Source organism: Gopherus evgoodei, chromosome 2 (genome assembly GCF_007399415.2).
Source record: "Gopherus evgoodei ecotype Sinaloan lineage chromosome 2, rGopEvg1_v1.p, whole genome shotgun sequence".
Taxonomy (NCBI): domain Eukaryota; kingdom Metazoa; phylum Chordata; order Testudines; family Testudinidae; genus Gopherus; species Gopherus evgoodei.
Genome location: NC_044323.1, coordinates 295,626,638 through 295,646,842, shown reverse-complemented (window position 1 = coordinate 295,646,842; position 20,205 = coordinate 295,626,638). Strand labels below are relative to the sequence as shown.

Sequence of the window (20,205 nt, the reverse complement as noted above, 5' to 3'; positions counted from 1 at the left end):
CATGTTGAGGCTGTGATCCACCACAACTCCCAGATCCTTTTCAGCAGTGTTGCTGCCAAGCCAGTTTCCCCTGATTCTGTATTTGAGCATTTGGGTTTTCTTCCTTAAGTGTAGCACCTTACATTTGTCTTTGTTGAATTTCATTTTGTTGTCTAGCCCAGTTCTCCAGTTTATCAAGATCTCTTCGAATTTGAACTCTATCCTCCAAAGTGTTTGTAAACCCCCCCCCAGCTTTGTGTCATCTGCAGAAGTGATCAGTCTGCTCTGTTTCTACATCCAGGTAATTAATAAAGATGTTAAATAACAGCAGACACAGAACAGATCCTTGTGGAACCCTAATGTGTTATTTTTCTGGCAGCGAAGTGCCCATCAGCTATCCAGGGACAGTGTCACCAGTGCTATGGGAATTGGAGAGTTCTGAGGGAATACTGCCTCAAAAATGCTCTTACTTCATACAAAATATAACTCAAATGTTGTTTGCAAAAGAGCTGTCTTGATGGGAATTGTGGACAGAAGGTTTCTTTCCCCAGAAATTGCAAAAAGTGAAGCATCTCCTTTGTCAAGCAGATTTCTTTGCTGCCCAGATACTGATGTGGTCTGCATCTCTTGTTTCCAAGCTTTCCAAACTACTGAATACTCATCTCCTACCGTTTGGATCTGGGAGCCATGCCTGGTACGTTTGTTTCCCCACAAGGACTTGGTGATGACCAGATGGTACATGGTGTGGTAGTGGAGGACAGCATTTCATATGCTGCAGGGCTAGTTTCAGATCACTTTCCCTTCAGAGCTCTGATTAATCCTTATTATAGTGTCCAACCCACCCAAGGTTCTGATGCTTTAACACAGGTAGCTGTTCGTGAATGTCCCAGGCTCAAAATCTGTGATGAAAAGCGGTTCCTCATGGGGTCAACTCAGCCAGCCACATGACAGGTCCAAGTTCTCTCCTCTAACCAACAGCTGGCTATAGACCTGCCACTGTAGCTGTGGTATCTTAAGCAGCAGTTTTTACCATTGTTTGGTTTAGACATATCAGAGACTATTCTAGTTTTCCAAGGCTAATTCTAGAAAGTATGTCCTGGAGTCCATGCAGGGTTAGACGTTCCTAGTCCTTTTTGGTTTGGCCACAGAATTCAGTGGGAACAGTTAGATCCTTGTCAGACAAGTGATCTTGGAAGCCAGAGATGGGTGAAGTTAGAATTCTCTTTTGTCACTGGTGGGGGCAAGGGCAGATATCCCAAGTGTGGGTTTTTGTTTGTAGCGTTTGTGGGAATAATGTATTTTTATGTTGTCCATTTGAGTAAAAAAAGTATGTTTAAGAAGCCTGTGGGTTACTTTTTGGGGCTTGACAAATTCACTTGTTTGGCACCTCAGACAGCTGATTTATCTGCTGTGAAAGGGAGATTTTTCTAATGTCCTTCTTGGGTTAGGTCAAGCGCTCACAAAGGGTGATAATCACCTGATACTTGTGACCCCCTAGTGTCACTAAAGCCTTGGGCTGGAACAGTCATAACATAAGAAATGACTGGATTTATTTGGACATCAGTAGTTTAGAAGTTGGCGCTTGTAAATCATGGTGAAGGCTGGAGGCTGTATGGTAGCCAAAGACTCAAAAAGGTGATTCAGTTGTCCAGAGGGCATGTTTGTGTTAGGCCATGTCTACACTAGGCCTTATGGTGACAAAACTTTTGTTGCTCGGGGATGTGAAACACCCCCCCCCCCGGCATAATCGCTTGTGTGCACAGCACTATGTTATTGGGAGATGCTCTCCTGCTGACATAGCTGCTGCCGCTCATTGAGCTGGTTTTATTATGTTGACAGGAGAGATCTCTCCTGTTGGCACAGGGCCGCCCAGAGGATTCAGGGGGCCTGGGGCAAAGCAATTTTGGGGGCCCCTTCCATAAAAAAAGTTGCACTACTATAGAATACTATATTCTCGTGGGGGCCCGGGGCCTGGGGCAAATTGCCCCACTTGTGCTCTCCCTCCTCACCCCCCGGGCAGCCCTGCGTCAGCATAATGCGGCTACGCAGGCACTCCCACAGTGGCAGAGATGTATCAGTACAGCTTGTAAGTGTTGACATCGCCTTCGTCTGTGGCTTGCATGTAATGCAGACCCTTTAGTAATGTTTTATGAGATCTTATACAAATGTTTTCTGCCGGAGTATTTAGCACTGTGGCCTTGTTCCACCATGGGAGGGAAAAGCACCCAACCAGAAAGGGCCTCAGGATTTCTGTTCCCCTCTTCTGAGGCCTTGCATTGTGCTGAGTTTCTTTGACCTGGTAGGACTGAATGTGAGTCACACTGGAACTCATCACCACCACTCGTGCGTAAGAGCTGTGGGGCATCTCTTGGCATTCCCCCTCACTTAGCTTAGCACACTGTTTCTGCTGTGTGTCTGGTTCCTCCCAGCCTCAGGTGTGAGGCACGTAGCCTGAAAAGTCTAAGCTGGCTATCTCCTGCTTCTCCCAAATCTCTGGTTTTCTATGGGCATCCCACCCTGGGTGGTTTTGAATCTGGTTTTACTCTCTTAGTGCACCAGTTACTCCTTTCTTGCTGCTGACACCTCATTTGTTGCTGGAAGTGTGGTGCTCCATCCCCTCCTGCAGACCAGAGCCAAACTTTGGCTTCTGCTTGAAATTGAACACTGATATTGGCAATTGCTGCTGCTTTTCTTCTGCTGCAGATTTACCAGGTATTAGGCCCTAGGTGGTTTCCTGATATGGGTATGGGCAGAGCCATGTTGCTATCTGGAGTGTCAAGAGGAACAGCTGACCTCAAGAGTGAAAGTTTAGGGACAATGCGAACTTGAGGAGTTTCACAGACATCAGAAAACTCCCTCCCCCCACGCCCTCCCAGTCCTCAGCCTGGTGCTGAATGCTTGAGTGTTCCTGGGTCTGCACATTTCAGCAGCCATCTATATGACTCGGTTATTCTGCTCTTCTCATCTGCAGATCTCAGACCACTCCACAGAGGTGGGTGAGCGGCATTATTCCTAGCTTACAGATGGGGAGGCTAGGTGGCCAACGTTACGCAGTGACTCAGTGGCAGAATTGCAGATAGGACCCGGCTCTTTAAGAAGGCAAGCAGTACAACAGTTCATGCAATATTGCCCTTGCTGCATTTGCTTTGTATACACAGTCTTAAAGATAAAGAGACTTTGGCCACAAGTGAAATAAATTTGGTCTCAATCTAATCCTTAGCGAATGTTTACCCACAGCATAAAACCACCCCACAGAAATTGGTCCAACTGGCCGTCTGACCTGGATACAAGTAACTCATGCTGCTGCCTGCTCAGTGTGGCACCTGCCGCTGTGGGGACTCCTGGGTCCAGGCGCTGACCCCTCAGTAAGCACAGGTAGAAATGCAAGTGCCCAAGCTCCAGTGCCATGTGGTGCTGCTTTATGCTGACTAAGAGGTCAATGGTAATAACTTGAGCGCTCTAGGGAATTAAAATATCTCCTACCAAAGCTGGTTAAAAATGTTCTGATGGAACCCGTTCTGAGCAGGCAACCCCAGGAGGCAGCTGCCCAGGGAGTTGGGCAGCTGGGGCCAGGCTGAAAAATTCTGCAGTTGTTCTCTGGAATTTTTCAGAATTTTTCCTCCTGTGAAAAATCTGGATCTTTTTGGTTTGTTTTTGTGCTGCTTGTCCCAGTGTAGAATGAAAGATTCCCCCACCCCTCAACTGAAAGTTTCTACAGGAGGGAGGCTGAGCTGGCCGGAAAACAGGCTCTCCTACTTTATCAAAGCTCTGCTCCAGGCAGAGGCGTGCAGTAGACTCCCCAGTGCCCACTCCTTGTTTTCCACCCTTCCGATAACGCCTTCCACAAAACACATCACCTGCTTCTCTTTCCCTGACTGAGCGCTGTCCCCTCCGCAACCCCCAGTCAGCAGGTATGACCAGCAGTTTGGGTCAGGTGTGGGGAAAGAAAGTGATGCATTGAATCTTGGCCTTTGGAGTCGGAGGCCATTGAAAGGTTTGGCAGGATTTCCCCAATTGGCTTGACCCAGCTGTGTCAGGAAGACTTTGGCAGAGGTCTGGAGTTTCCAGGACTGGAATACTAAGGGGCTGGATTGAGGTACTCTGGCAAGTGTGTTTGGTTGTGCAGGATTGCAGTAGCTCTGCGGTGTGGCAAGAAATGACTGAGGTACATGAACAGACATCAAGAATTATAACATTAAAAAACCAGTTGGAGAACACTTCAACCTCCCCGGTCACTCAATTACGGACCTAATTGTCGCAGTACTCCAACAAAAACCTCCAAAAACAGAGTCCAACGAGAAACTGCTGAATTAGAATTAATTTGCAAACTGGACACCATTAAATTAGGCTTGAATAAAGACTGGGAGTGGATGGGTCAGTACACAAAGTAACTATTTCCTCATGCTAATTTTTTCCCCTACTGTTACTCACACCTTCTCGTCAACTGTTGGAAATTGGCCATCCTGATTATCACTACAAAAGTTTTTTTCTCCTGCTGATAATAGCCCACCTTAATTGATTAGTCTCATTATAATTTGTATGGCAATACCCATTTTTTCATGTTCTCTGTGTGTATATATATGTCTTCCTACTGTATTTTCCACTGCATTCATCCGATGAAGTGGGTTTCAGCCCACGAAAGTTTATGCCCAAATAAATGTGTTAGTCTGTAAGGTGCCACAAGGACTCCTCGTTCTTTTTGCCGATACAGACTAACACGGCTGCCATTCTGAAACCTTTAGCCTTATTATTATTTATGACTGACACCATAGATGTGAGCGATGCTTTACAAAACAAGGAAATCACAAGGTGGAATCCCAGCTCAGAGGAGTTTACAGTCTACATTAATAGAACAACAGGAGACAGCAAAACAGGGTGTGTGACGGTGAAAACAGTACACACATGCAGGAATACCTGTGAGCTGAGGGTGCCACTGTTTTAAATATATGCAAAATCATAGTTTGCCATGACCAATCCATACTCTGAGTCCCCAATTAAAAAAATTGTCCCGTGGCAGTTAATCTTATTAAACAACTGAACCAATGGGGATCAGATCTCTTAAATATACAAAATAATCCAGTAATCCTGTGTATTTGCCCTTTGACTGGAGAGCAGGTTTTCATGGAACTCTACATAGTCTTCAGGAATATGCTGTTTGCTCCCTCAGGCTGTGATCTCATTCATCTCCTAAACAGGAGTGGTGGACGTGCCCTAAAGGTGCGGGGGGAGGTACAGGTGCCTGAACCATGACCCTGCCCCCACACTACCCCTTCTCACCATGCCCCTGGCTTTGCACCGTCTCTTCCTCTGAGGCCCCGCTCCTGTTCCACCTCTTCCCCCCCCCACCTCAAGACCTCACCCCCTACTTGCTCCTCTCTACCCCCTTCTCCCCTGCCATCATGTTCCCTTATGGCCCAGAAAAAGTGGGAGAGCATAGCCCTCCTACTTTTAAAAGGGGGGGCCATCCTCCCCCCACCCAGTTCCAGCATCCCTGCTTCTAAACTAAGCCTGTTAAGGTCACTGGTTAGAGAAGACATCCAGGTGCTGCAGGAAATAGTGTTGGTGATTCAACATTCTTCTGAGTCAGGATTGAACTAACACCCAGGCATATTGTTGGGAGTCCCGTGCTGCCTTTCAGACAAGGATCCAACTCCTTGCTTGCAGTCCTGGGCACCTTCCAATTTGGAAGTTACATTCTGCCCCGGCTTCCTCCACTGTGGTTTTAATGGACACTCCACTCCTAAACTCTTGTGTATCTTTCAGCTGCTGTTAAACAGCTGCTGCATTTCATTTCAAAGGTGGCTGTATTTCAGTGTTGGACAAAATAACTTCTGTATGTATGGTAAAAATATTTGAGATGCTTCTGAAGGAAAGATGCTGTATGAAATGTGAGATCACTGTATCTAATTCTGATTTCAGGAGTTCCACCAGAGTAAATGTAGAGTAACTCTACTGATGTCTATGAAATTTTGGATTTACATCAGTGGATTTGAGATTAGATTCTGGCACATTTTGTCACTACACAATGCTGCACTTAGAGCAACCATTCTAGCCACAACAATCATATTCGAGAAAGGTCTTTCGAAAAAAGTAGTGTATTATCTTCTGTTAGGACCATGCATGCTGTTTCACTGCCTCTTCTGTTGTCTGGCAGCCTGGATCAGTGTTGTGGGTACCACAGAAAATAGGGCAGAGCTCTGGTTTTGTTCTTATGGTGGTAAGATATAATGTGTCTTAATGCAAAATTAAGGTTTTGTCTCTTTAATTTGCATCTGCCTAGTGCATTTTCCTTGTCAACATATGTCTGCTCTCGGTGCCAAAGGTTTAAGCTAAACCTAAAAATGTTTAATGAAGTTCAGAATTGTGGTGACATTCTTCATCCTTCTCCCCCCTTCCCCAGTGAATGTGAGCCTTAAGGACGAACTAAGCACATTCCTGTTTGTTTTTCCTTAGTGATTTTGGCTTTTGGAGGGAGATTATGGGTGTCACAGGAATTCTTGTTTGTCGTGCTATATATGGCATTTCTCCTGAGCTCTTCTGATTTAGTTCCTCCTGTTTGGGAGCCCCATTTTTCCACTAGTCATGCTGTGCAGACACACATTTCGAGCAGACTCATGGATCAGGCTGATCACTTCAAGAAGCAAGCTGAAACTGTTCTGAAACAAATCCCAGTGGCTACAGTATTCTGGTTTCTGCTGCTGTGAAGTTCTTGTGAGTTAGTGTTGTAAAAGAGGTGCTGCTTTATGCAGCTGCCAGTATCTGCCTTTAGGTCTCTTGCCCAATGACGTAAATCAGTGGTGTGACCTCATCTGGAATACTATCTGCACTGCTAGCAGAGGCAGATTAGCCAGTGGGCCAACGGGGCCCCGGGGCCCTGGCCAATGGGGGGGGGGGCGGAGGGGGCTGGAAAAATGGGTGCGGCCCGACATGCTCAGCCTCCTGCTTCTGGGCTTAATCCAGTCTTTTAACTAGGAGAGACCATGGTGAGACTTAATAGGGGGTAGATTATTCCACGTCTACTACTGTAGGGTTTTTACATCTTCCTCTGAAGCATCTGGTGCTGGTCACTGTCCGAGATGGGTTACTGGGCTAGATGGACTGTGGTCTGTCCAGTTTGGCAGTTTCTATGTTTCTGTGACTCTTGTTGACTAGCTGAGTGCGTGGTGTGTGGCTCAGATTTTGCTCTCACTGCTGATCTGTTCTGAATGGCTGATACCAAGAATACACTGGAAAAAGGCTGGTGAATATTCGGGACCACCCCATTGTGTGATTTCAGTTGTGCAGTGTTCTCCCGTGGGAAGTGGTAGACGGGAGAAAAGGTGACCTTGTGGTTGTAGTAGAAGACTAGAAGTTGGGTCACCTGGGTTCCTTTCCCAGGTCTGTTACAAACTGGCTGTGACCTTGGACATCTCTGTGCCTCAGTTTACTCATTGGTAAAATGGGGACAATAATTCTGACCCACCTTGCATTATTAAGTGTATTACCATGGCATCAAGGAGCCCCAGTCATGGATCAGGCCTCCATTGTGCTAGGGGCTGTACAAATAGAGAACAAAGAGGCAGTCCCTCCCCCAAGGGGCTGGCAGTGTTTTGGGCTTTCCCAAGGGCAAAGTGTGTGTTGCTGTTCACAGCTAGACAGGAACTGCTAAGAGAGCCGGGAGCAGTCCTGCCCTGGCCCCAGAGGTGCACTTTAGACCTAGTAAGTTCATTCCCTTCTCTGATTCAATAATAAGAGGCCTCGGCCAATTGTGGAAACTTCGTGTCCTCAGGTAAGTAAATAATCTGTCCCTTGTTGGCAGGGTCTAGTGACCCTTCAAGGAGAAGGAAAGGGTTTGTTTCCATACTAGGCTGTTACACAGGAGCTTTCCTGGTGGGGTGGCTACGGTTACTGCTTTGAACTGCAGAACATTCTTCAAATAAAGTCTGAGACAATGAAATCATGTGCTTGGGAGATGGAGCGGCCGTGTCTCTGTGGCTCACCCTTTGGGGGTCAGACACCTCTGTAATCAGCTAACTCAGTGCAGCTCTGTTCCTAGAGGAAACTTTTATTTTCGTCCTCTTGGTGCTCTGAAAGCCAGCCTACCCGAGCAGCACCGTGGCTTGCAGGGGAGGCTGCGAGTTTCCAAGCCTTGGCAGGTCTGCGGGAATGCTGCTGGCAGGAAGGTGTGCTCAGCAGGGTTGTTCCGTGTGAGCAGCTTCAGTGAGGGAGAAAGAAGCTTTCAATTGCTACTGGCAAAGCTCTGGGTAATTTGCTTAAACTTTGCTTGTAGGTTAATCCTGGATTAACAGAGGGCAAAACCAGCATCAGGTGGGGTGCAGAGAGGGGTCAGGGTCTTGTAGGGAGGGGCAGGCTCTCTCCCCTCAGCAGTGCCCTAACCCCACTCTGGTTTTTTGCTTGTTCTTTTCTTTGCAGGACTCCTGAAGCTCCACTCTCCGAGGACAGTGGGAAGCTCAGCCCAGCTTTCAAGTGTCACTGTGGCTGACTGCAGGGAGGGAGGAGTTGCCAGCAAGGCTGCCGGAGCACTTGCAGGGGCTGCCAGGATGCAATCCGAGGCTTAGAGCTCCAGCTCCTGTGCCGCTTTCCTTTGTGTCCACCCCGGGGAGGGGAAGTGCAAACAGACCGCTTCCTCTTGGAGGGCTTTCAGGCGGCTCCAAGGAAAACACGTTAACTTGCAGAGCACCAGGGGATGTGGAGAGAGGGATTCTCCCTCTGACAATGAGGATCCATGTTCTCAAAGTTCACCGAGCACCTGGAAGTGGCAAAGACTGGAGACCACATGGAAGAAACGAATGCAGAAGGGATTTCTCTCTGCAACGGCTGTAACAGGATTGTGCAGTGCTGTGGATATGGTGACACAGAGGGGTGTGTGGATCTGCCTTTTCCTCTCTTTTCTTCTGCTTGATATTTGATCTCGGTCCTTCGGGGGCTGCTGGTTTATGGTGGTAATAGGCACTGAATATTCACTGGTGTTTATCTCTTCCGCTGGGCAGCTTTGAATGATCTCTGTGGGGAGGACACAGCAGCCATAGACAGCTTTCTGGAACAACCTGTTGGTTCCCGGTGCTGGGAGGAGCTGCTTGGAATGAGGGCAGCTGCAGCTAAGTCATCAGTACATTTTCCCCTTGTTTACCCCCCCACGGCCCTTGCTTCATGAACACAGGAGGCAAAAGGGAGGACGTTAGCCAAGTAATTAGCCTCCAAGCATGGACTTGGTGACAGACAAAATAACTTTGTAATAATTCCCACCGTGAGTGTGCCTGAAAATCCGTCCAGCCTTCCTCTGTCCTATGAATTGCTGGGGTGTAAAGGCTCCAGTGAGATGGCACCCCACTAACTTAATACAGGACTGAATAGCAGTGCTGCTCTGCAGGAGAGACACAGATTTTCCAGCTTAACCTCCCAAGCCTTCTGTCTGCTCCCAAAGAGCAGTGTGGACAGAGAACTGACTGACCTCGCTCAGAGCTTTGAGGTGCCTGTCTGGATGGCTGTATCTCCATGGCTCTTCATTTAATTGTCTACCTTTACCTTTGAAACCACTCGGGCAGAGCCACGAGGGCACTGTACGGGTATCTTTGGGCCTCCTGTGAAACGGTGTGCAGGTGAAAAGAGGCTGCAAAGATCCTAAACCCAATGAATGAAGAGTCTGTTGCTGCTGCTCGTCGTCCCTGCATGGCCGTTTGCTGGGCTGAGGGGGTAGGAGCAGGAGCCTCTCTCACCAATGGTACAGTGCACGTTACTTGTTTGCTGGTTTGCATGGTGAGTGTTTTTTCTGGAAAGATTGCTGACTCCCAACTCATGGGAAAGATCCTAGGTGTTTGAGGCCTGGGAAGACCATCAAACCACTCAGGGAGAAACGAGAGAGAGGGGTGGTTATGGAGCAGAACCCTCTATCTCCAGAGGGGGTGGCAGAGCCCCAGAAAGCAGCCAGGATCCAGGTATAAGACAAGTTTGTACCATTCATGTTCTCTGAGGCTGTGGCCTGGTGACAGACCATTTGAAGTGGTGCAGGTAATGCCCTCTGGAGGCAGGGATCCTCACGCCTCTCTTCTATACACGCCTGGGCTTTCTTCCCAGTGCCTTGGGGCTCCTGTGGCTGGAATCGAGACCTCAACGAGGAGCAGTCTGTGTTCCCTTCCCTGCAGCAGCCATGGCGGAACACCTGGAGCTGCTGGCCGAGATGCCAGCAGTGGCCAGGATGAGCACCCAGGAGCGGCTGAAACATGCACAGAAACGCCGGACGCAGCAGCTGAAGAAATGGGCACAGTTTGAAAAGGAGGCTCACGGCAAGAAGGTCAGAGCAGAAAAGAGGAAGAAAAACAGCAGCAAGGAGAAGCGAGTGCTGTTTCCGGAGAGCATCAAGCTGCTGGAGGCAGCATCTCGCAATGATGTGGAGGAAGGTAGGAAGGGCCAGGTACTCCCAGACTGAGTGTAAGAGGTGGGGGTGGGGGCATAGGCACTATGTCTGAGGGGTGCAGGATGGTGATGGGGGTGTCCCCATAAGACTTGGGAGGCTTCATTTTAAAAAATATCTTCAAGCAGAAATTGTTGTTCAGAAATGACGGGACTAGCAATGGAATCTGAAGGCCTCTAGGGTTGGACTCCATAGGTCGTGTGTGGTAAGCAGCTGCATCACTGCCTCTGCTTAGATCTAGGGGCTGGAAAGATCAACTCACTCCTAAGCAAGAAAGGGCCCATTGTGGGATGATCTTTTGATGTGGGCTTCTTTCCGCTGGAGGAAGAGCTGAGTGATTTTATCGAAGGGTACAGACTATTTACATAGCGTCGGGCCCTGATGAGTTTGGTCCCTGGTAGTGGGTCACCTTCTCTTGTTGCAGGGAAATCCCATTTCTCCATTCCGTAGAGCATGTAGATAACGCTGCCCATTCCTGTATGCTTATTGTCTTTGATAACACAACTGGCTCTGGGCAGGGCTCCCACGATTGGCTCTGGGGCCACATTCACCCTTCCCCACTTTGTGGGATAGGGTAATTCTTTGTGGGGGGGAGGGAGGCAAACAACCCAGGATGGAAAGGTGGCATTTGGACACCATCAGACTTGATTTAAATAACACAAATGATAAAGAAATGACGGGCAGCGTGCTGAAAGGCGATGGTTCTGTGACAGCAGTCTGCTTTCAGTGTATCTACAGAACACCTTGTTCTGTTTACACTAATCCCTTGTTTGAAATCACTGCCGCCTGTCTGGGCACTGTCCTGTGACTCACTGCGTGCCCTCAGCTGCCATTGAGCAGGGAGAACAGAGGGGCCTGTGAGGAATGGGCCTGGGTGCCTTTGTCTCATCTGAATGGCATCGGGGGAAAGCGGCTACACCAGAAAGCACTCGATGTCACAGGTCACTCTCACCCCTCCAGCATTTCTAGCTCTTCTGGGTTCACCTCAGGCTCCCTTAACATTTTGTTTTAAAATAGTGGCAAATCCAGAACAGCAAAACACCTGCACAGCTACTCCAGTGCCCGCTCTGGCTAGCAGGAGGTGCTGGAAAGGAATGGCAGAGGAGTACCGGCTTCATCCTTAACAGGAGTCACTGTACCAAATGCGGAGCTGCCTGACATTACTTTGGAGGGGGCTGTGCTTTGTTGCCCCAAATCTTTGCCCCAAGTTGTTGGTCCCCTGAGGCTCCCTTTTCTCGTACGATGCACTGCAGCCTGCAAAACAGAGCTAAACTCCTTGGTGGGCGTCAGTCGATGACGCACAGCCTCCAAGGGAAAAGTCAGGTCCAGAGGAAAGCTGGGGAGAGCTGGCTTTGTTTCCTGGTACTGTGAAGAATGTGTGTCCCAGGCCACAAGGTGAAATTTGCCTGTGGTTTTTTTTGACATTCAATTAATAGGCTTGATGCACCAAAGAAGAGACGTGACCGGGCGAAGTTGGCAAAGGGCTGGGGGATGGGGAAGAGGTCATAGGTCTCTTCAGTCTCTAACTTCTCTGATTTATTAAGTCATATCTGCTCCACCTGCTTCTGCAAATGCAGGATTTTCCCTCTAGTGTCTCTTTCATATACAGAATGGTGCAGAGGGCACAAGTAGCTACAGAGTTTGACCTAGCAAGGAGGTTTGGTGCCAGGAAGCAGCTGGATTTAATGAGGCAAAACTCATCTCTGTCTCTTGCAATTGGGTGATCATGGTTAAAGGGCAGGTAGTGTTGCAAGTCTTACCAATATTTAACACGGGCCTGGTGAGAGAGAAGCCCAGCAGGTTGAGAGTTTAGAAAGAGAAAATGAGTCAAGGAGGGGTTTTCAGCTGCTGCCACAGACACATCAGAATTATATTCTGTAAATCACAGACTTTGATTTGCCTTTTTTAAACTGATTTCTGTAGAATCCCAGTTCTTGTTAAGTTTAGTTTCCTGAGAACTTTTTGACTAGAGTTCTAACAAAATCTTGCTGGCTCTGGTGGTTAATAGAGCCATTAAATAATGGGCAGCGGCTTGAGCTCTGTACAGTATTGAGAGTCGATTCAGCATTAGCAAAATGACATGAGAAAATGAACAGCAAACCCTTTGCAAACTACATGGATTACATTGCTTTTTGGTTCTCTGCTGGACATGACGTTGTCAGCTGAAGATGAGCAAACAGTGTTAAGAGGAGTATTGACTTAACAGTGACCTATAATTAACTACAGTATGTATCCTTATCATCACTAGTGTATACAAAAATGTACAAACTGCTTGCCTAATGGAGGGATTACTAGACACCTGTAGCCTGAGGATTAATCCGGGCTGCTATTTGCACTAGTCACAGGTGACAGGTCCTTTCCCTTAGTGCTTATGTAAATTATTCAGCTGTACAGATGAGATTAGTGAATCACATGACTAGAAACATACAGCCTTCATTTAACAACAGCTATGAAAGGAGTGTCCCAACCCATCATGTCCTGGGGCAATGCCCTGCTAAGAAGCCTGTCACCCCAGCTGCTGAGAATGATGAAGGGAGCAGTTCCTGGGACCCTCCTCTGTGGCTTGTATCAGCCTCTGGCTAGCAGGCTTCTGTTCATTAGAAGCATTCCCCTTGCCCGTTTCTGGCTTTTGAAAGGGTGAAGGAGTTTACCCTTCCCACCCTTCCCCTCTTGGCTGGAGGTGTTTTGCTGGGAGTTGCCTCTTTGCTACCTTACCATATTCCTCTCTCAACTTCCTTTATTTGTGGGGTTGGCAGACCGGTCCTCCTCAGTTCCTGCTTTTACTGCTGTTCATTGGTTACTCAAGCAACAGCAAAGTGAATGTGCTGGCACTTTCACTGCTGCCCACAGGGTTCTGCCTCATGTTAATTTCTTAATTCTCTCTCTGCTTGGGAGAGCTGGAGGCCCTGGAGCTGTTTGCAGGCTCAGAAAGACAACACTGCATCAGGTCAAATTTGGGAGGTTCCCTTCACAACTAGAAACATGGAATGGATGGCTTAGCCACCTCACCGTGCTTGTCAGGAACTCTTTTCCACTTGCTATTGACAAGTGGACAGATGGATTCCCTCTTAACGCTCTTACTCTCCATTGGGATTAAGCAATTTACAACAACATATTTTTTCCCCTCCTCTCCCAGCACAGTTTCCAAGTGAAAGAGGGGATGCACTGTCTGCCTCTGCCCCTCCCTCTGGCCTGACTAGATAATGACACAGTATGGTCCTCAAATGAAAAGGCAGGCTGGCTAAAAATAGAAATGATGTTAACCAGCTGAATCTCTTCAGGGCTCGGTTACAGGCTCTAGTGAAGGAAGAGAAAAGGGGCTTTGTGGCTTTTTGCATTAAACTTCACACGAAGGAAAACTGCTGGCTCAGCCGGCCTGGAGGCTGACGCTCTCTGTCCATATAATAGGTGTCGCTTCCCTGCATTGTCCTGCCAGCTGGACAGCTGACCTCTAGTGGCTTGGTCTCTGTGTGGGGTTGCCCACCATCCAGGATTGTCCTGGAGTCCCCAGGAATTAAAAGATTAAAGATTATGTCATATGATGAAACGTCCAGGACTACGTCCAGCCAAAATTGGCAACCCTATCTCTGTGGCCTGCTCAGACCTTCACCTCTCTGCCCCCAGGACTGGACTCAGGCCACTAAATTGCCATCTGACAGGGCAACAGCTCCTGCCCATTACTGACCTGAGCCCTGTTTGAGAGGAAAGGCTCTGTATGCCCTCTTCAGACTGTGGTTGCCGCAGGATAGTGTTTGGTAATTGTTCCTCTGCCCCTAAGAGCCCTCTCTGGAGGTTATCTTAAGGGCCTATTTTATCTCCTCCTGTTCAACAGATATATCAGGCCATTGGGAAGGTAGGGAGGGTGTAGTCAATATGCTGGTATCTAGCTTTGTTTCATCACCACTGACCTGGCCCAGTATCTATATGAGTTGGAGCTTTGCTGAGGCTCAGTCCAAATTATGTTGGTGCCCCTGTTTGACGGAGTGTGAGACCATCATTTTGTTGGTCTGGTGTTAAGAATTCTGCAATCTGGGAGTGAAATCCTGGCTTTGCTGAAGTCAGTGACAAAATTCCTATTATCCGTGAGGCCAGGGTGTCAGCCTAGGTGGTGTGAGGTCCTACGTTACTCTTAGGCCTTGTCTACACTACAGAGAAAATTCAATCTAAGGCCTGGGCTACACTAGCTGGGGGTTCAAACTAAGATATGCAAATTCAGCTACGCTATTTGCATAGCTGAAGTTGAAGTATCTTAGTTTGATTTACCTGGCCGTCCTCACGGTGGAGAGTCCACCACCACGGCTCCCTCGTCAACTCCTCTTGCCGAGGTGGAGTACAGGTGTCAATTCGGGGATTCATCTAGTCTGACCTCCTGCACAAGGCAGGCCACAGAACCCCACCCATCCAATTTATAACAACCCCTATCCCAGGATCGAGTTATTGAAATCTTCAAAATTGGTTTGAAGACCTCAAGCTGCAGAGAAACCACCAGCAAGCGTCCCGTGCCCCACGCTGCAGGGGAAGGCGAAAAACCTCCAGGGCCCCTGCCAATCCGCCCTGGAGGAAAATTCCTTCCCGACCCCAAATATGGCGATCAGCTAAACCCTGAGCATGTGGGCAAGAGTCACCAGCCAGCACCCAAGAAGGAATTCTCTGCAGTAACTCAGTTCCCATGCCATCCAACATCTCCCTGCAGATCATTGAGCAGACCTATCTGGTGGTAATCCAAGATCAATTGCCCAAATTAACGATCCTATCATAACATCCCCTCCATATACTTATCAAGCTTTGTCTTAAAGCCAGGAAAGTCTTGTGCCCCCACTACTTCCCTCGGAAGGCTGTTCCAGAACTTCACTCCCCTAATGGTTAGAAATCTTCGTCTAATTTCAAGTCTAAACTTCCTAATATCCAGTTTATACCCATTCGTCCTCGTGCCTACATTAGTACTAAACTTAAATAATTCCTCTCCCTCCCTAACGTTAACCCCCCTAATATATTTATATAGAGCAAGCATATCCCCCCGTAGCCTTCTTTTGGCCAGGCTGAACAAGCCAAGCTCTTTGAGTCTCCTTTCATAAGGCAGTTTTTCCATTCCTCGGATCATCCTTGTAGCCCGTCTCTGAACCTGTTCCAGTTTGAATTCATCCTTCTTGAACATGGGACACCAGAACTGCACACAGTATTCCAGATGGGGTCTCACCAACGCCTTGTATAATGGTACTAACACCTCCTTATCCTTGCAGGAAATACCCTGCCTGATGCATCCCAAAATCGCATTTGCTTTTTTAACAGCCGTATCACACTGGCGACTCATAGTCATCCTGCTATCAACCAGCACCCCAAGGTCCTTCTCCTCCTCCGTCACTTCCAACTGATGCGCCCCCAACGTATATCCAAAATTATTATTATTAATTCCTAAATGCATAACCTTGCACTTTTCACTATTGTATTTCATCCTATTTCTATTACTCCAGTTTACAAGGTGGTTCAGATCTTCCTGAATAGTATCCCTGTCCTTCTCCGTGTTAGCAATACCCCCCAGCTTTGTGTCATCCGCAAACTTTATTAGCACATTCCCGCTCTTTGTGCCAAGGTCAGTAATAAAAAGGTTAAATAAGATCGGTCCCAAAACCGATCCTTGAGGGACTCCACTAGTGACCTCCTTCCAGCCTGACAATTCACCTTTCAATACGACCCTCTGGAGCCTCCCCTTTAACCAATTCCTTATCCAACTTACAACTTTCATATTCATTCCCATCTTTTCCAATTTGACTAACAGTTCCCCGTGCAGAACCGTGTCGAACGCCTTACTGAAATCTAGGTAAATTATATCTACCGCATTTCCTTTATCTAAGTAATCCGATTTATCGTGTCTAGATGAGACGCAATAGATTGATCCCAGATACATCTAACACTACCCGCCGATTCGGCGGGTAGTATAGACGTACCCTAAGCTATGCAATTTGAGTTACGTAAATAGCATAACTCAAATCGACATAGCTTGGATCTACCTACTGCAGGGTCCACACTATGCAATGCCGATGGGAGACGCTCTCCAGTCAACTCACCTCAATTCAGTGGAGTACAGGAGTCGATGGGAGAGCAATCTGCAGTCGATTTAGCGGGTCTTCACTAGACCTGCTAAATCGATCTCCAATGCATTGATCGCTGTGCAAACTTTTTATCTCTGCTTTGCTACAAGTGTGCACCTTGTCCTTTCTACTATGGGCTTTGCTTCAGTTATCCAAGCACGTGTCACCTCAGTTAGATTGCTGTAATGGCACTGCATGATGTTGTTGAGAAACTGAAACTATTGTAGAATGTGGTGCTTTGCTTATTAAACCATTCCCTGGGTTCAGTCCCAGTTGCCGGTAAGCCTCCGAGTGGAGAAAAAAGTGCTGTGCTAAGCTATGAATGCCCTAAGTGGTTTGGGAGGCAGTGATCTGAAGAGCAACCTCTCTCCATGCATGATATAACCGGTTTAGATGGGAGGGGACTGCTAGCAAGACGTTCCCCAGAAGAGACTTGACTCTGGAACTGGCTCCTGCTTGGGACCCATATAGCCTGGGTTTGTGAACACTCTATAAAGCTCATTTGCTCTTACGGGCATTTGAGGAGGCTGTTGGAATGATGGGCAAGATGTGTAGGGTTTGATCTGGTGATTATTTGTTTAGCGTTCACAATATGCTCAGTGCTGTGCAAGATCAAAAAATAGCCAGTCCTTGCCTCTGGGAGCCCGTGTGAGAGACTCAAAGGATGGGGCCAACTGGGAAATCCAGAGAGAGGGATGATTTAGTAATCACATCTTATTTAAAAAAATTATGATCTTACTTTTTGTGGACCATGAGGAAGCATGTTTGTGGGAAGGACTAGAATGAAGGTATCTTTCAGAGCAGCCTAGCCTGGTGAATGTGTGTGTTGATACAGCCTTGGTGACTGTTAATACTCCCAGTAATTTCTTATGTTGTCCTGGGTATAAAATCCTTTAAAGAAAAATTCCTTTGTGGGGTTTATACTTGGGACAGAGAGGAGATGGGAAATAAGTGGTGACAAACAGAAGGGGGAGTGAAGAGCTGAGGGAGATTGGGCACAGGACACCCAAGCAAAAGAGTCTAGTGGCAGGTTTTGTGGACTGAGCTGGGTCCTTCACTTCCTGTGCTGGCAAGGCCTGATAAAGCACTCTGCCCCTATGGGAAGGATACGTACCTCTTATGACCTGTCTAGGACTTCCTTTGTCTCTGACAGAACAGCAACAGTTGCTAAATCCATCCATCCATCCTCTCTGAGGGAGGGGATTCGCTTGTAGGACCTGGATGGAGTAAAAGGAGAAAATAGGGAGGACCTTGGAAGCGCATCAACCTTCTTTCTTTGTCACCCTAAAATGTGGAGAGAGTGAGATCAAAAGGGGAGCTAGAAACATAGGCCCAGGGATCAGGTGGAGAAGAGGCGGAAACAAAAGGGTCTGAAGGAAGAAATTCGAAACACAACCTGAAGCTGATTTGTGGAAGAGAGGAGGGGAATGCTAGAGACAGAAGTGTGCTGCCTTACTGCGTATTTGTCTGGATTTCTAATGGCCGATGGCTCCCTCTGCACGCTTGCTTTAGAATGAGCTCGTAAGCAGTTTTAGACAGCTGAGCTGCGACTACTGCTGCTACTCAGAACTACGCACACAAAATACTTACAACTTGTGCACAAGTTTGTATAGTTGTAACTTCATCCTGCCTCCTTGCTGGCTTGTTTCACCCACCAGTTGCGTTTTGTCTCTGGATTGTCAGCGTTTGGGGCAGGGACCATTTTTATCTATATATCTGTACAGAGTCCGGCACAGTGGGACCCAGGCTACCTAATACAACTAATAAATAGGAAATAGGAGATGTGGTCATCGCTAACCATGGTATATATTCACACTTCACAAGGGTTCATACTTATTTAGTAGTCATGGTAGCTCTGTGCAGGGCCCTGTGTAAGCTGCAATTCCGTGGTCACTGAATTTGTTGTGAAATTCACCCTTGCGCAGTAGAACTGTGCTCCAGACTATGACAAGTCATTTAAAAAAATTCTCCACTCCTGCGGGTTATGGAAAAAATATGACCCAAGTGTTAATTTGATGTAGTGTCATCTGCCTGTGACTCCACAACTCCATGACTATGTAACTTGGCACTTTGAGAGCATCTGGCTTAGATTTTAGGTTCTTGAAAGTCAGTGAGACCTGGTCATCTACACTTAAGTTTTACTTGCTAGCAATGATAGGTAGGTTAGCCCTAGTGTAGAAGTATTTATCCTGTTGAAAAAGCCCTTTTCCCAGTATGCCTTATTTTGCTTGGGGAACTGGTATAAGCTGTGCTGGCAAAAGAACTCTTTCTGGTATTAGCTCTCTCCCCACTGTAGGAGGATTTGCCAGTATAACTATGCCAGCAAACCCTTTCTAATGTAGACGTGGTCAGAAAGTTTGGCACCCAACTCCCTCTGGCCTCCTTGCGAACCCCAGTCTAAATCTTTCATGGCATCATAATGGTCCCTCTTCCTTCTGTTCAGTGATGTCCGATCCTTTCTTTACAGTAATGACCTCTTCAAAATAGCATAGAAACTAAAGCTATATATGTAGAAAACTAAAACAATATTTAAAACAAAAGTGCAGTAATAACATTGGAGCATACTGTACATATACTTGCACTGTAAACATTTCAGAATATATACAGTATCAAATAAATGTGCCCTGTATCTGGCATTTTTGTGTCCATCCATGTGGTCCGTTCAGTACCAATTTTGGAAGTGAAAGAATCTAAAATAGGCTGTGATTGGAATTGAAGAATCTTATGGGTGACAGTAATTCCATCATCCAGTTCAGTATGATCCTCCCTGGTTTTTCATGCCAGGCTGTCAGATCAGACTTGTCCCCCCAAGTTTAGGTTTTGGTAAAAATGAGCTTTACAAAAACGGAGAGTAGGAGCCACGCTACCACGATCCCTTTAATTAAAAAACTCCAAGAAACACGAAGGCAAAGACTCTTGTTAAATGTATCCCTGCTGCATTTGCAACCCAAACATTACATCCATGTTCTAGGGCATGCAAACCCTGAAAGGGAAACTGGATCGTAAAATTTCATTGTCCAAAATGGCTGACATGCTGGAAGTAAACAGACAGCATAAAGAGGCATCGTGATCCAGTATATAAGGCACTAGATTGGAACTCAGGAAACCTGCGTTCTGTTATCGTGGCTGACTTCCTGTGCCATCTGGGGGAAGTCACTCTGACTTTTTCCTCCCCCTCCTATCCTTTTCTGTCTTGCCTATTTAGCTTGTAAGTTCTTTGGGGTGGGGACTGTCACTTATTACTAAGTTATTACACTTATTACGGAATCTGTGACTTCCAGTGACCTCCGTGACTTCAGCCTGTGGTGGTTGGGAACTGCAGGGTTCTCCACCGCCCGCTGGGGCCAGGAGCTGTGGAGGCTGCCAGAGGCAGTGGGGGAACCCCTAAAGATCACAGCTGCCACGGGTGATGGGGGCCGTGGTGCTGTGGGTGGCAGGGGAACCCCGCAGCTACCATGGATGGCGGGGGTTACCCCCACAGGCGGCAGGGGCCTGTGGAGCTGCAGGCAGCAGGGGAACTCCAAGCTCCCGGCCTCCGCAGGCAGTGGGGAATCCCTGAGCTCTTGGCCCCCATGGGCGGCAGGGGATCCTCGGAACTGCAGGCAGCTGGGTTTCCCTGTAACCTCTAGCTGCCCTGCAGGTGGTGGCAGCCCTGCAGCTCCCAGCCGCTGCTCAGCTGTCTTGCTGCCGGTGGTGTGGGGATCCGCTGATCCCCATTTTGTCACA

General features: G+C 47.6%; 1 protein-coding gene across 6 annotated transcripts in view; it reads left to right on the top strand.

Annotated features, from left to right (window-relative positions):
* The window catches only part of PPP1R16A (protein phosphatase 1 regulatory subunit 16A), a 76,375-nt gene that overhangs the window by 15,514 nt on the left and 40,656 nt on the right, over window positions 1-20,205 (top strand). For 2 of the 6 annotated variants that reach the window (XM_030553973.1, XM_030553969.1), the window contains exon 2: window positions 8,392-10,376. In XM_030553973.1, coding sequence (XP_030409833.1) covers window positions 10,127-10,376 — 250 coding nt within the window. In that variant the 5' untranslated portion in view covers window positions 8,392-10,126. The other 4 variants (XM_030553972.1, XM_030553970.1, XM_030553971.1 and 1 more) reach the window with 4 other exon arrangements.